Source organism: Magallana gigas, chromosome 1, assembly GCF_963853765.1.
Source record: "Magallana gigas chromosome 1, xbMagGiga1.1, whole genome shotgun sequence".
In the NCBI taxonomy this organism is placed as follows: Eukaryota; Metazoa; Mollusca; class Bivalvia; order Ostreida; family Ostreidae; genus Magallana; species Magallana gigas.
In genome coordinates this window covers 69,692,410-69,705,829 of record NC_088853.1, presented here as the reverse complement: position 1 = coordinate 69,705,829, position 13,420 = coordinate 69,692,410, and the positions used below count along the sequence as shown (strand labels likewise).

The following is a 13,420-nucleotide window of genomic DNA, read 5'->3' as shown; positions in this document are numbered from 1 at the left end:
ATTTTAATGTCATTCTTTGTTTTATTTGTACAAATATACATTTGAAGTTTTTTCATAATTTTCATTTTGATTTTAGTGCCCACAATTCAAAAATATGACATCATAAAGTTTACCTTTTCCCGCCATTTTCTCATTTTTACCATAAAATGGCTTGTTTTGAGGCAAGTAGTAAAGTTTAGTACAGCAAAATGTGCAAATATAAGTGTAAATACTGGAAAATGTATTGAGTAAAGTAATGTGCAGTAAAATGCAAGTATGAGTAAAATAATGTTATCTGTGTATTTATCATTTTATTTATATTTCAGATGGAAAAGTTGGAAATTTATTTGTCAAATATCACCTGAATAAAAGCCTTGTAAACTTACCGAGAGTTATTGTTTTGGAGCTGCAAAGCCACCCGGCGACAGAGTATACCGTTTTGTTGTATATATTTTATATAAAATGTATAAAATGTCTTCGGAAACATAGGTTTTTCAACAGGACATATTAAAATTAACAGCTGGAGTTTCTTCAGTAAGTCCAGAGATTTCATATTTTAATTAAATAATTCTCTACTATTCAAAAGTAATTTTGGATCTATATCGCTTTATGTATGCCTCAAAAAGTGTACTAGTAAAATACGTTTCATATCATTTTCATACAGCTATTATTTTTTGATATAATTTCATATCTACGTTTACAACTCAAACATTTTCTTTAATTGCATTAACGTATTTTTGAAAATATCTGCTTTGTCCGAATTTGAATTTTTTATAGCACTTTTTATTACCTAACCATTAATAGTGGGTGTCTGGCTTCAGTTGCGTTGCATGTATACGATGCAATCCTATAAACATGGTATTGAATACGTCTATTATTACAGACAATTAAGAAAAACAGTGGTATCTTTTAGAAAACCAAAAAATAAGGATATTTCAGTATAATCTTAAAACGAATTTGACCAAAAACTCGGCGTTAATATACGTTTTGCCCAATATTTTTTATTTACTATTTGTATGCTATCATACAGCCTGTGTAAAATTTTTGAAAAGCAATTTCTTTTTAGTTCCTTTTTTTCCTGTCTACGTATTACACTAATGGTTCGTTATGTAGAAACATCTATTAATCAAAATAACATGAAAACAAACTACCATGTTCTTTTGAATTTAAAGATGAAATCAATTACCTTAACTTTTTCTTTCAGAGTAACAGTTTCTGTAATAACAAATTAAAGTCTTAAAAATTTACCAATTTCACATCGGTGACCCATGTACCCAGGTTTACAGCCCTGACAGGTGCCCGTTTCTATGTGACAGTACCGACAGTTAACGTCTGGACAGGGAATGGTACAATTCGTTCCATAATATCCTGTTGATCGGCATCCTGAAACAAATATACTGATTCCTACGAATTTGCGAAAAAGTAATGAAAAGGAAAGAATAAGGTATTGGTAAAGCAAACATGCAACCAAACTTGTATAAACAATAATTCTTAGAAAGAATATTTTTGCAAGAAAAAACATATTCAAAGGTCTAATGCTGAAAAAAGACATTATTTCCAATTGTTTGCAAAATTGCAGAAAGGACTATATATGATTTGAGCCTAAAATGGCCCCCTAAAATGAACATTGTCATTTTAATGTCATTCTTTGTTTTATTTGTACAAATATACATTTGAAGTTTTTTCATAATTTTCATTTTGATTTTAGTGCCCACAATTCAAAAATATGACATCATAAAGTTTACCTTTTCCCGCCATTTTCTCATTTTTACCATAAAATGGCTTGTTTTGAGGCATTTTTGCTTTAAGGAAACATTGAGCGACTACTTGAACAAACAAAATATTTTCACCAAAGATGTATCTTTCCAATACTTATAAGTGACAAAAAGTTCGTTCTTGTTCAATGAGTCGAAAAAAAAAGATAGGAAAAATGTCAATTTTTGGTTGATTTTGATTGAATTATAAAAATAGCGTCACTTCTGACGTCATACACTGCCAGTGAGTGCATATAAATCAAATAAATAGGTGAAAAACATATTTCATGTCAACTCTTTTATAAAAAAAACACAACAAATTAATGTACCTGAATCATTTTCAAAAATAGCGAATTTTGGGGGCCAAATTTGACTAAAATCATATATAGTTCTTGCTAAATTTTTGTGACGTCAGAGCTGGACAGCAATTGGACAATAATAAATTATATGATAGACATCCTCTGTTTAGCATTTGATACGATACTATTCAAAACTTAGTTAAAATTAGGGGAAGATATTTGACGAAACCGAAAATAGTCCTATTTACACGTATAAGAAAAATGTTATAATGTGGTATTAAATTTCAGAAAGCCACGAAATAACATGAATTAAAAAGGTGTCTATCAATAAACAGATATAGAGTAGTGGAACATACCAACCACACACCTCTATGAAGGATATTAAATTGTCAGAATCCACGAAATTAAAAATATGCCTAGGTAAGACAATCTCTACTTGGTCGAAATACCGGAGTTGATAATGAAGTCTCTAAAAATGCAGCTAATAGGATATAAGAAGGAAAATGTACTTTGTATATAAACCTAAAACTTGAAAAAAACCCTAAAAGTACTAATCGATATATTTGACACATTTTAAATGTAAAGAACCAACAAAATGCATAATGTAGCTATCAATTTATATATACATGTATAACAGATCAATTGTTGCACATTACCAATATGTGAAATGGAATCATATTTCTTTAATTATTAGGTCATCAATAAACTCAATTTTATCTAACTTATTCGAATTATCTTAAGTTGAATTATGTTGAATTGTAATACATAGATTAAAGTTGAATAAAAACGATAGTTTTGTAAAAAAGATCATAGATTATTTGCTCATAAACGTTGAACCAACCGTAAACTTCTACTTCACAAACTTCATTGAATGCATAAGAAGAGTAACCATCAGGGTAGGTAACTCCTTGTGGTCGTAGTCTCTCGTTGTAGTAGATGACGTATTGACCATGTACAGGACAGGAGGTGGTGAAGACAGCAGGTATGGTGTCTACTGTAAACTTGTCGTCCTTAAAACAAAGTTTTCCATCCAATCTGTTTGTCGTATTAGAAACGTACACAGAGAATCCAAGAAATCTAGTCGTGTAGCCATTTGATGAGTCTAAACAATAAATCAAAGTACTGAAGTACTGACGGAAGTTGATGTTAGCGATATTTGATTTTGAATGGCAAGTAGTGTCAGTAATCGAACTATTTCTGAGAAATTGTATGGATCCAGGCAAGATTGAACTCTAGTTTTTTTCAACCAAACGCTCGACTGTCTCCGTTTATCTCCGACAAGCAAGGGAGACTCTCTGTTTTGTCGAATATTAACGGAGACAGCCGAGCGTCTGGTTGAACGAGACTAGTACATTGAAGTATAGCGTATGAATACATGCACACGACTTAAAAAAATATCTAAACTGTTTGTACCATTTAAAATCTTACAATTTTCATGGTATTTATAAATATGTTTTTCTTGAAAAACAATGCTTCAGAATACATTGCATCGAATTTTATCGATTATTTTCAGGAACTAAGTGTTGTCAGCGGTATTGACTTGTGCTTAGGTGCAAACACTGTTTCACTTTCGGTTTGCCCGAGTAAGTGCATAGGGCAGTTGATTAAAATCAACTCCCAAAAATGAAATCAGTTTCTTCAAATATCTTTAGAAACATTAATTGTGTAAAAGACTTAACTGATAATAGGGACTTAGATTTAATTTGAACTCATTTCTTTAATCATCTTCCATTTTTAATATCTAGAATGCTGAATATGGATGTTTCTTTTTCTTTGTCAAAATGTTTAACTCAAATAAGCAACAAAAAGCGAACTGCATAGGCAAGGATTCTTTGTTAAAATTGTATATTTGTCATAAATGTCATATTGCAAATAAGTAAAGAGATAATCAGTTATTAAGTGCTATAGGTTTGAAATTGATAAAGAAAATTTGTTTATATTTAGTAAATGTTCCCTTCAACAAACCAACATACTAAAAGAGTTTACATACATGTATGGTATATTTAATGCCGGTAAAGCTGTAAACGGATGTAAAACAGATTTGAGTGGGAGTGGAGAGGAATGTACTGTACTGAAGGTCAAAACGCTTGTTTACATATGCGTTGGATTTGTAGTTTTAAGATGGTTTTTGTTGTTGATAAGATTGTTGATGAACACAATGAATCCGTTTATAATGTTGCCACACTTCTTTTTTTTTTGGTTTTGTTTTTTACTTAACTGATATATTCAGGGAATTGTAGGTGTAACAAAATAAAAGTTTTAGACGTGAAATATGTATTTTAAAAACTTACAGGTTAAATCTATCTTGAATCTTGTTTCGAATTACTCTTGCTTACACTACTATACATGACTAAGATCATTCACCATTAAGATGCATTTAAATGCATTGGAATATCGACAAGCTTTACACAAGCACAATGTCTATGAACAACCAATTTGATCAAAATAACGTTTTTGCACTTTTTTGCGTTAATTTAAAATAGACAACCATGAAACTGTTTCTTTATATTGTTATACTTTCATGTTAAATACTGAGATCTGATTGGTTAAGACGCAGTTAATAATATTTTTTATTACCCTCAGCATTAGTAACGCTCTTAGCAACGGGTAACATTAAAAAATGTTACATGCGCGAAAATTATGCGCGTACGGTTCGCTGTAGAATTCACGTTATTCCAATATAAAAGCAGTAAAATTTTCTTAAAAATTAAGACATTCAGTATAACAAAATAAATAGTGCCTATTTGGGAGGATAACAGTTGAAATTGACACCCCTCGAAAACCATTGTCAACCTCCGCTTCGCGTCGGTTGACAATGGTTTTCTCGGGATGTCAATTTCAACTGTTACCCTCCCAAACAGGCACTATTTATATAATGTTACGTACCCCATGCTATATTTTCTGTCCTGTAGTAGATGGTGATGTGATGAATGCTGTAAATGCGGCCTAGGTTCACCCTCCAAGCGGCGGTTTGTTGATTATTGGCTGATAGAACACACTGGCCTCCAAGTCCCCTCAGATCAGACTTATGTCCATCTACAGCTTTACTTGCATCATATTCATGGCTTCCGGTATGATAAGGGTGCAGCTGGTAGGTTGACTTGTTCAGTGCAACATTAACTTAAAAAATATAGTACACAGTGATAAAAATATTATAAATTATTTTCTTCTTAAAGAACAAAGTACTGATACACAACCAGAGAGATATTTAAATATTGATGTTTTAATTTTTGTTTTAATATTGATATGAATTCTACTGTTGCAAGTTGTAAATTATGAAAATAAATTTTACGTGAATAAAGATGGTCAGTAAATTGTTTATTTATACTTGGAACTTTAAGCTGTAAATGTTTTTAAAAGAAATGCAGTTTATCTAAGGGAGTCAAATAGTAGCAGAAAATTGACGTTTATCACTAAAAAAACCCACAGATCCAAGAGCTCCTCTTATGATTTAATGGATAAACACATCAAATCTTGGGATATGATAGGGACTGTTCTATAGATGTGCAGTAAGGTTTTAAAAATTTAAATTTCATCCAGGGAGTCAAATAGTAGCAGAAAATTTATCACTTCAAGAAAATCTATCACTTCAAGAAAACATAGATCCTAGAACTCCTTTTATGATTTAATGGATAGACACATCATATCTCGGAATATGATAGGAACTGTTCCATATAGATGTGCATTACAGTTTTGAAAAATTACATTTAACCCTGAGGCCCATTACCTACATACTTTTTTATGCCCTTTAAGGATCAAGAATATATATGGTTACGGGGTGGGGATCTCAACCGTTTCCGAGATATTTGTGCACTTCCTGTTCGAGGGGGGTCATGTCCACCTTCGGGGCCCATGACTTACATACCGTTTGATGCCCCTTGACACAAGGAACAAGAATATATATGTTTAAGGGTGGGGATCTCAACTGTTTTGAAGATATTAAGGGACTTGCTGTTTGAGGGGGTCAGGACCACCAACAGGGCCCATGACCTACATAACATTTGATGCCCCTTGACATCAGAAACATGAATATATATGGTTAAGGGGTCATGATTATAACAGTTTCTGAGATATATGGTAATTTCAAATTCCTGGGAGGTTGGGATGACCCCAGGGGTCAGATCTAATAAACCCTATATATTGCCAGTAACAGTCAATATATTATTATGAAAACCCTATATTATTTTCTTTGTCCGTTTTCAAGTTACCATTTTCAATAGAGTCAACGATTCTTCCTACAAGGTTCAATGTTAGATCCCACACCCTTTTGACCCCCCCCCCCCGAAAAGTGGTTGTTTAACCCAAAATGAGAAAAATCAAACCAGTGTGCACAACTAGATATGCGGGCCTATCATTTCCTAGAGTTTTGTACAATTCTGTTTAGCCATCTCTGAGAAACAAGTTCAGAGCGGGAAAGAAGAAAAAGAAGAAGACGAAGAATAATAATATTGTATTAAGAACCGTACAAAAACAATAAGTCTCCAAATTTCATTCGGGAGACTTAATAATAAAGATTCAATAGAGATAGGATCATCAAACATCAATAATTTAAAGATAATTGACAATTTCTGATTCTAAGGGGGTCAGGATGACCCCTTAGGATCATGACTTGCATGCCATAATGATCTGATGCGCCTGTCTGACTTAAGGAGGAATAATATCTTTGGATTAAGGTGGAGATCTCAATGGTTTTTATGATATTTGTTAATTTCAGAAAGAGCACTTGGGATCATGAACTACATACCATCTGAAATGTCTTGAACAAAGAAACAGTTATGTAATATGTACAGTCATGATATATGATTCAATTTAAGAACCCAGATATAGATCATTCATCTATATTTTGTAATATTTCTTATGTATATATACATGTATTAGTTTGTGTTTTGTTCTATACTAATCATGTTCATGAGTGTAGTATGGCTTAGTCTTATTTTAAATTACATTAAAAAATTGTCAAATATATGACTTAGAACCTACCACCCCTAAACAAACTCAAATATAAACTGTTCTCCCTCCCCCTTAATTGTCAAATGATCTATTAAAATCAAAATATAATTTGGGTGTCTTAAAACTTTTATAAACTGGTAAAAAAATGTTATTCTTAACAGAATTACATTACACCTTGCATAAATGACAAATGATCTATTGAGATATGATCAGAGGTCATATTTCTACATTGGGATCAATAACTAGTATTCATTGACAAGTTAGAATTAATAACAATAAATAATTCAAATTATAAATGTTTATACTCCACATTCACCCCCCCCCCCCCCCCCAATCTAACCTGGTTCTAAAGATTCAGTCTTCTTTATAATACATCCTAACATGTGTACAGTAGCAACTTTAAATCATTTCTTGATTGCTTTTTCTCTCCTGATGCACATTAACATTTTGGAAATTGCTTAATTCAATTTTTAATAAGATTTATAAACAAAATGTTCTATGCATGTGTATTCGCCTATTTGGGGCAATTGTAAAGTCTCCTAAACTAAGCCGTGTCATCATTAGGCTAGGAATTACCCACATGGATCAAGCACTACTTATGAATAAGATAAAATACTTTATTATTTCTAGTTTTAGAATGTCAGAGTGTCTCCAAGGGGGCATAATCTATATACAATTTTACACGCAATGACACAAAGAGCAAGAATAAATTATATAGTTTAGGGATGAGGATCTCAGATCTCAGAAGTTAACAAAATATACAGTGTATCATCATTTCCTATTTCATATAGGCGGGGGGGGGGGGTGTTAAAGACAACACCTGGGGATCATTAAATGTACTTTACACCATATGCTGCATCATAATGACATAAGAAGATATTTTGTATGTTCCTGTTTCGTGGTGTCCGAACAGTCCCATAAGGTCATGCCCTACATTGCATTTGATGCATTATAATACATTAAGAAAGAAATACTCCTTCTCTCCTTTTATAACTCATATAAAAATGATAATTGTCTACTCTTACTTACATGTAATACACAAATTTAATACGAAATTGTATATACGGGGTCAATATGGGGTCAACTCAATAGTGCAAGTCTGAAAATGAAAAAAATAACTTTCTCAATTAAAATTACAGAAACTTTACAAATAGGATAGGTAACGATGATAAGCTTATTTAGATATTAAAAGATGATGATACAGTATGCTGTCAAAGGAGATCACATTTAGAAAGTGAAAGTAGAACTTATGTATGCTGGCATCTCATTGCATTGTGCTACTGCTACTCCATGTATTATGCTTACCTATATTGGTCAACATCATAGTGATAATCCAATTAAAATACAATATGAATTCCTTTATCTGATCTTAACTAATCCTTTTCTGTGGAAAACACATACATGTATGTATACCCATGAACCCATCTAATCGAAGAGCTGGGTAAAACTAATACCCGCTAATGAGACCTGCAGACCTGTGTTGTGTACGTAACTTCAGACAAAGATCAGATTTATAACATGCATGTATTTTTATGATCTATTCTTCAAATCCACTTGCACTTTTTTATTAGGTTAATAACAGGTGGTACAGGACACCTGCATATTGTGATGTATACTTCCTATTGAGATAAACAATAAAGTATATTTAATATTAATTAAATATTTACCCCCAAGTAATGTTACCTAACATTGAAGCGCAAAGAGTTAGAGCGTTTACATGTCTGTTAGAGCATTGGGGTCCAAGGTGTATTTTTGGTAATTTTCTAGTGATATAAATGATTTTTCATTGCTTGGGGGGGGGGGGGGTCTGGACCCCTCACTCCCACCACTTCTCTATATCTGTGCACACGATGATGTACATGAAGGCACACAGAAGCAAATCTAAAACCGGCAACCGCCACGGGGAAGGGGCATAATTAAATTTTTGATTTTGTTTGTAATAATTATATAGTCCATTATACTGTCTATGACATGAAATGTTAAGATTATTGATTAACTGAAAATTCACTGCAAACAGTTCAACCCCAAATTGCACATAAAGTGCTGCTCATGTGTATTGTCATATGGGAAGGGATCTCATCCTTCAGTTATGAAAATTATAATTTTTAAATGTATTACCGGAGCTTGCATGTGGCCTTCATTTTTAATTAAACTGGTACAAAACAGTGTTATTTAGGGGCAAACACTTGGTGCGGGTATTACTGTCTAATGACAGCATCTAGTTTCTCATTGGGGCCAATTTTCGTGGATTGTGGTTTTTTTGCCGATTCGTAGGGATGTAATTTCGTGGATGCGTCAGTTTTCAGTTTCAGGATATAAACTAAATTTTAATAATTAGATTTGTTGAGGATGTGAATTCGTGGGAGAGTGCTACCCACGATTACCACGAAAATTGAGCCACCAGGAATTCTAATGATTCTACAGTATTGATTTTTTGTCATGGTAAAAAGTGATCTATTCTTAACTGTCACATGATACCATGGCATGGCAGCTTCAAAGGAAGTAGAAAAGTAATATTTAGGTGAACCTATTGACTTGGTATTAATATTCAGCACTATTATCATAAAAATAAACAGTTTATTTTTTAGAAATTGGTTATGATTTTGAGGGTCATTAAACTCGGAGTTGCCTTAACCTACCCGCGTTCATACATGTTGTCAAAACACAATGTTTGACAATTCTTCAACAATAAACTTGATTTCATTATTAATGAGGAATAGTCACGATTTTGGTCGAATTTTATTTTTCTCTTATTAATAATTACAATACTTAGAAAATGCATTTCTAATCATCATTAAAGCCAATAGATCATCAAATGAATTTTTAAAGCCAGAGTTAGAATTATAAGAAAGATACACGGCTAACAATTCTTTGTCATTTTAACAAGGCTTGTGTCCTAATTTTGTCTACATAGGCTCAATATACAAGTAAAATTCTTTTTCCAACTGATTTGTCTATGTTCTTAATAATTTAAAGCATAAATAAACAGTTCCTATCGTTTAACACAATATTTTTGGTCTAAAACTGGAACTTTCACTTCAACATTTAAGATATTAACAAAAGTTTTGTTTACATAGCAACAAATTGTAAGCTCTGTAATTCGCTCATTACTCAACGAATGACACCCTAAATTTTAGTTCTCTATCAAAAATGCTTTGCTGAAGCATTATAAAAAAAATATTTTTGAGGATTATTGTGACCATGCCGCTTTATAGGCTAAATTACAAGAGTTACTTTCATGGATTCTATGTTCTCATACTAATCGATATTAAAGGGGTTGGCACCTGAAATAATAGTAATGTCAATCATTAGAAAGTCAGTTGGATATACAGATGGGAACCTATAATGTTCATTTCTTTTATCTGTGACCCATGTCACATGCCATTTTTGAAAACATAGGGCTCCAAACAAAGGGGATCATTTCCCGGAATATTTTGCTAAAATTTGACTTAGATATTGATAATTTGAAGAAATCAAACAAATATTTATAGTTTGAACAATTATTTAGTAATGATTTTAATACAGTATGGGGTTGAACATATGTAGTGATTATAAAAGTAAAATCTAAGTTAAAGTTTAACAATTCTTGCCTTACTGGTGACTTCAACGGCTAGTACATAATGAACACAACATATGTTACAAAATTTTGGAGTAATCAAATTATAATGCAAATATAAAAAAAAAACCAAACATTGTGATGTCATTTATCCAAAACTTTGCATACAAATAGACATGCATTTTATGCCTCTTTTAAAAGTAAAACAAGTAGAAGTCGCATCTCAAAAATTTGAAATATGAAATAAACTAATTTTTTGCCAAAATTGGAGTCAATTTTTTCCTTAACTTCTATAAAATATAAACTAATTTAGCCATAATATATCGATATAAATATCATAATATTATTTAAATATGTTTTTTAGAACATCATGAATATATCGAAATGCACTATTTAGAAATTTTGGTCTGCTATAGTCCCCTACTAAACTTTGTAAAAATATAATTTTTTTGAAAAGAATTTTATTTAATATAGTTTATTTGGCATTGTAAATTATAAATATACTACTAGAATTAACATGTGAGAGTTTTCAGACTAGAGGTGACCCAAAATGGCTACCCCAAACCCACGGAGCGAACCTCTTTAATTCAGCAGTCTGTGTGATATCCAGTTTAATCCGATTTTTATAAATCATCCGTTCTTGCTGTTACTAATTTACTCCTCGGTGATCTGTAATTTGTATCGATTAATTTAAGAAAGTAATTGATTTCACAAGTATGGGAATGTAAATATAAACATTAAATGATTTTTTTTTGACGTCGTCGTGTTAATAACTGCCGTTTTTCTATTTGTCTGCTCACCTGATGGAAGTTATTGACACGGCGACGTCAAAAATAATTCATTTAATTACAATGAAGAATTCAGACCGTTTTATCGTCAATATGAAAATTATGGAGGGTAACCGTGTTAAAAACCCAGAAATCAGAATGGCATACTCTGAAACCTGGCCTGGCCCCATTGGCCTGGCCTGGACTGGCATCAAAATTGGCCTGGCCTCACTTTTGGCCTTCGATTTGGCCTGGACCCATATTTCGGCATGGCCTCGAAAATTGGCTGGCCTCAAATATAAAATTTTTAAAAAAATTGGCCGGATTGTTTTTTATATTTTCTTTACACATTTGATGATTATATTGATTTATTAATGATTTATGTTAAATACATTTTAAATATCACACAAGATGTTTCAAGTGTCTTGTAGTGATAGTTCTGTTGACGTAATAGTAACAACTGAAATTAATATAGATTGTATATAATTACAGATATTAGTGTTTGATTCTGATACATTTTGATAAAGTCTATTTTAAATTCTAAAGTGACTTAGAATGTAATACTGCCCTGTCACCATATAACCATGACATGTTTTTAGTGCACTCAAATCAAACTGCTCTCAGGATCGGACAAAATATCAATGTAACTGTACTTATATCAACTACTTTTGAGTAAAAATTAATAGTAGAGGATCATTTTTTTATTCTAATCAACATCAACGGTCACACAATGTTTTGCTTTGTTCAAATTTTGTTAATGAAATTTCCCCATAGTAAAAAAGAAATGATCACATACATCACATATATGATACTCTACCCTAATCAAGAGGTGATGATTAATGACCAACGCATAATCAAGTTATCTGAAGATGCAATGTTGCGGTCATTCACAAATGACGTTGGTTACATTAGACCATTTGTAATGAAATGTTAAACGACAGGACAGGCAATGAATCTGACTCCAATGTAGCAATTTAGCGACAGAAAGGGATATCGAATTGCTTTTTGAGAGGGAAATTTGGGCCAGTTTAATTGGTGTTGGTAGGAATTATAAACAGACTTGCAAATATAAAGTACAACACACAGTGATAGAAAATTGATGTTATATAGAAATTTATAAAGGTTTGAGATAATTATTTATCCTTCAATCAGGCCAGTGTTTCAAAATGATTTACTTTTGAAGAGGGAGGGGGTGGGGGGGGGGAGTGGTGGCGACTCTTTGTTTTAAAGCTGGTCGCTTTGGTAAAGATATAATCAAATCCTTTGCGATATTACATGTATTAGAGCAGTAATGTACATGCATTTTTTTTTATTTATTGTGTGTTTATACTTGGATTAAATCAGTTAAACTTATACAAACGGTCACTTGTCACATATATAGTTTTCCTTATGATCATTCCTTGTGCATTAAGAAAGCATTTGATTTTAAGATACTAAAAGAAATTAATAAAAAATCTATGTAAATTCAGAAACTGAGAACAAGATAAATTTCAAAAATTGAGGCTAACAATTTTGAAGGAGCCAAATTTGGGGCCAGACCAAAATTTGAGGCAGGTCAAAATTTGGTTGTAGGCCAATGTTGAGGCCAAAAGTGAGGCCAGGCCAATTGAGGACAGGCCAGGCCAATGGTGCCAGGCCAGGTTTTAGAAAATGCCATTCCAAATATGCAATCTAATTGGTGCATGAGTTTGAGTATGAATGTGCGCAGGTTATATAGGTAAACTTTTGTAGATGTTGAGTTCATTCCTTATAATTTAATTGTCTGTAATTTACTATACAAAATGAGTGCGTTTTACTTTTAAAAATGGAGTTAATCTGTTCAAAATTTAAACGTAATCTAGCAAACTAGGACGTTTTTGACGTTGGTGCAATGTGACGTGTGTTTTATGACGTAAAAACCACGTTATACAAATTTAATTACAATTTTTTATCCAATCAAATGCCGTATTATAAACAGAAATTAAGATATATGCATATGCACGCAATTATATATTCTTTTATCCATTTATACAACAAAATTGTGCAAATGCGTGAAAATACACGAGTAAAACTACACACATAAGTAAAAGTAAATTTGCTCAGCGTTCAGATGAGATTCATGTAAATTTAATCCTC

The 13,420-nt window shown here is 32.1% G+C and overlaps 1 protein-coding gene across 1 annotated transcript in view; it reads right to left on the bottom strand.

Moving 5' to 3' along the window:
• Positions 1 to 13,420, bottom strand: part of LOC105334720 (uncharacterized) — a 42,038-nt gene that overhangs the window by 18,443 nt on the left and 10,175 nt on the right. The window contains exons 2-4 of the mRNA XM_066076550.1: positions 4,919 to 5,152; positions 2,874 to 3,134; positions 1,228 to 1,362 (exon numbers count right to left, since the gene is read on the bottom strand). Of these exons, the coding sequence (XP_065932622.1) occupies positions 1,228 to 1,362; positions 2,874 to 3,134; positions 4,919 to 5,152 (630 nt within the window). The remainder of the gene's footprint in view (positions 1 to 1,227; positions 1,363 to 2,873; positions 3,135 to 4,918; positions 5,153 to 13,420) is intronic.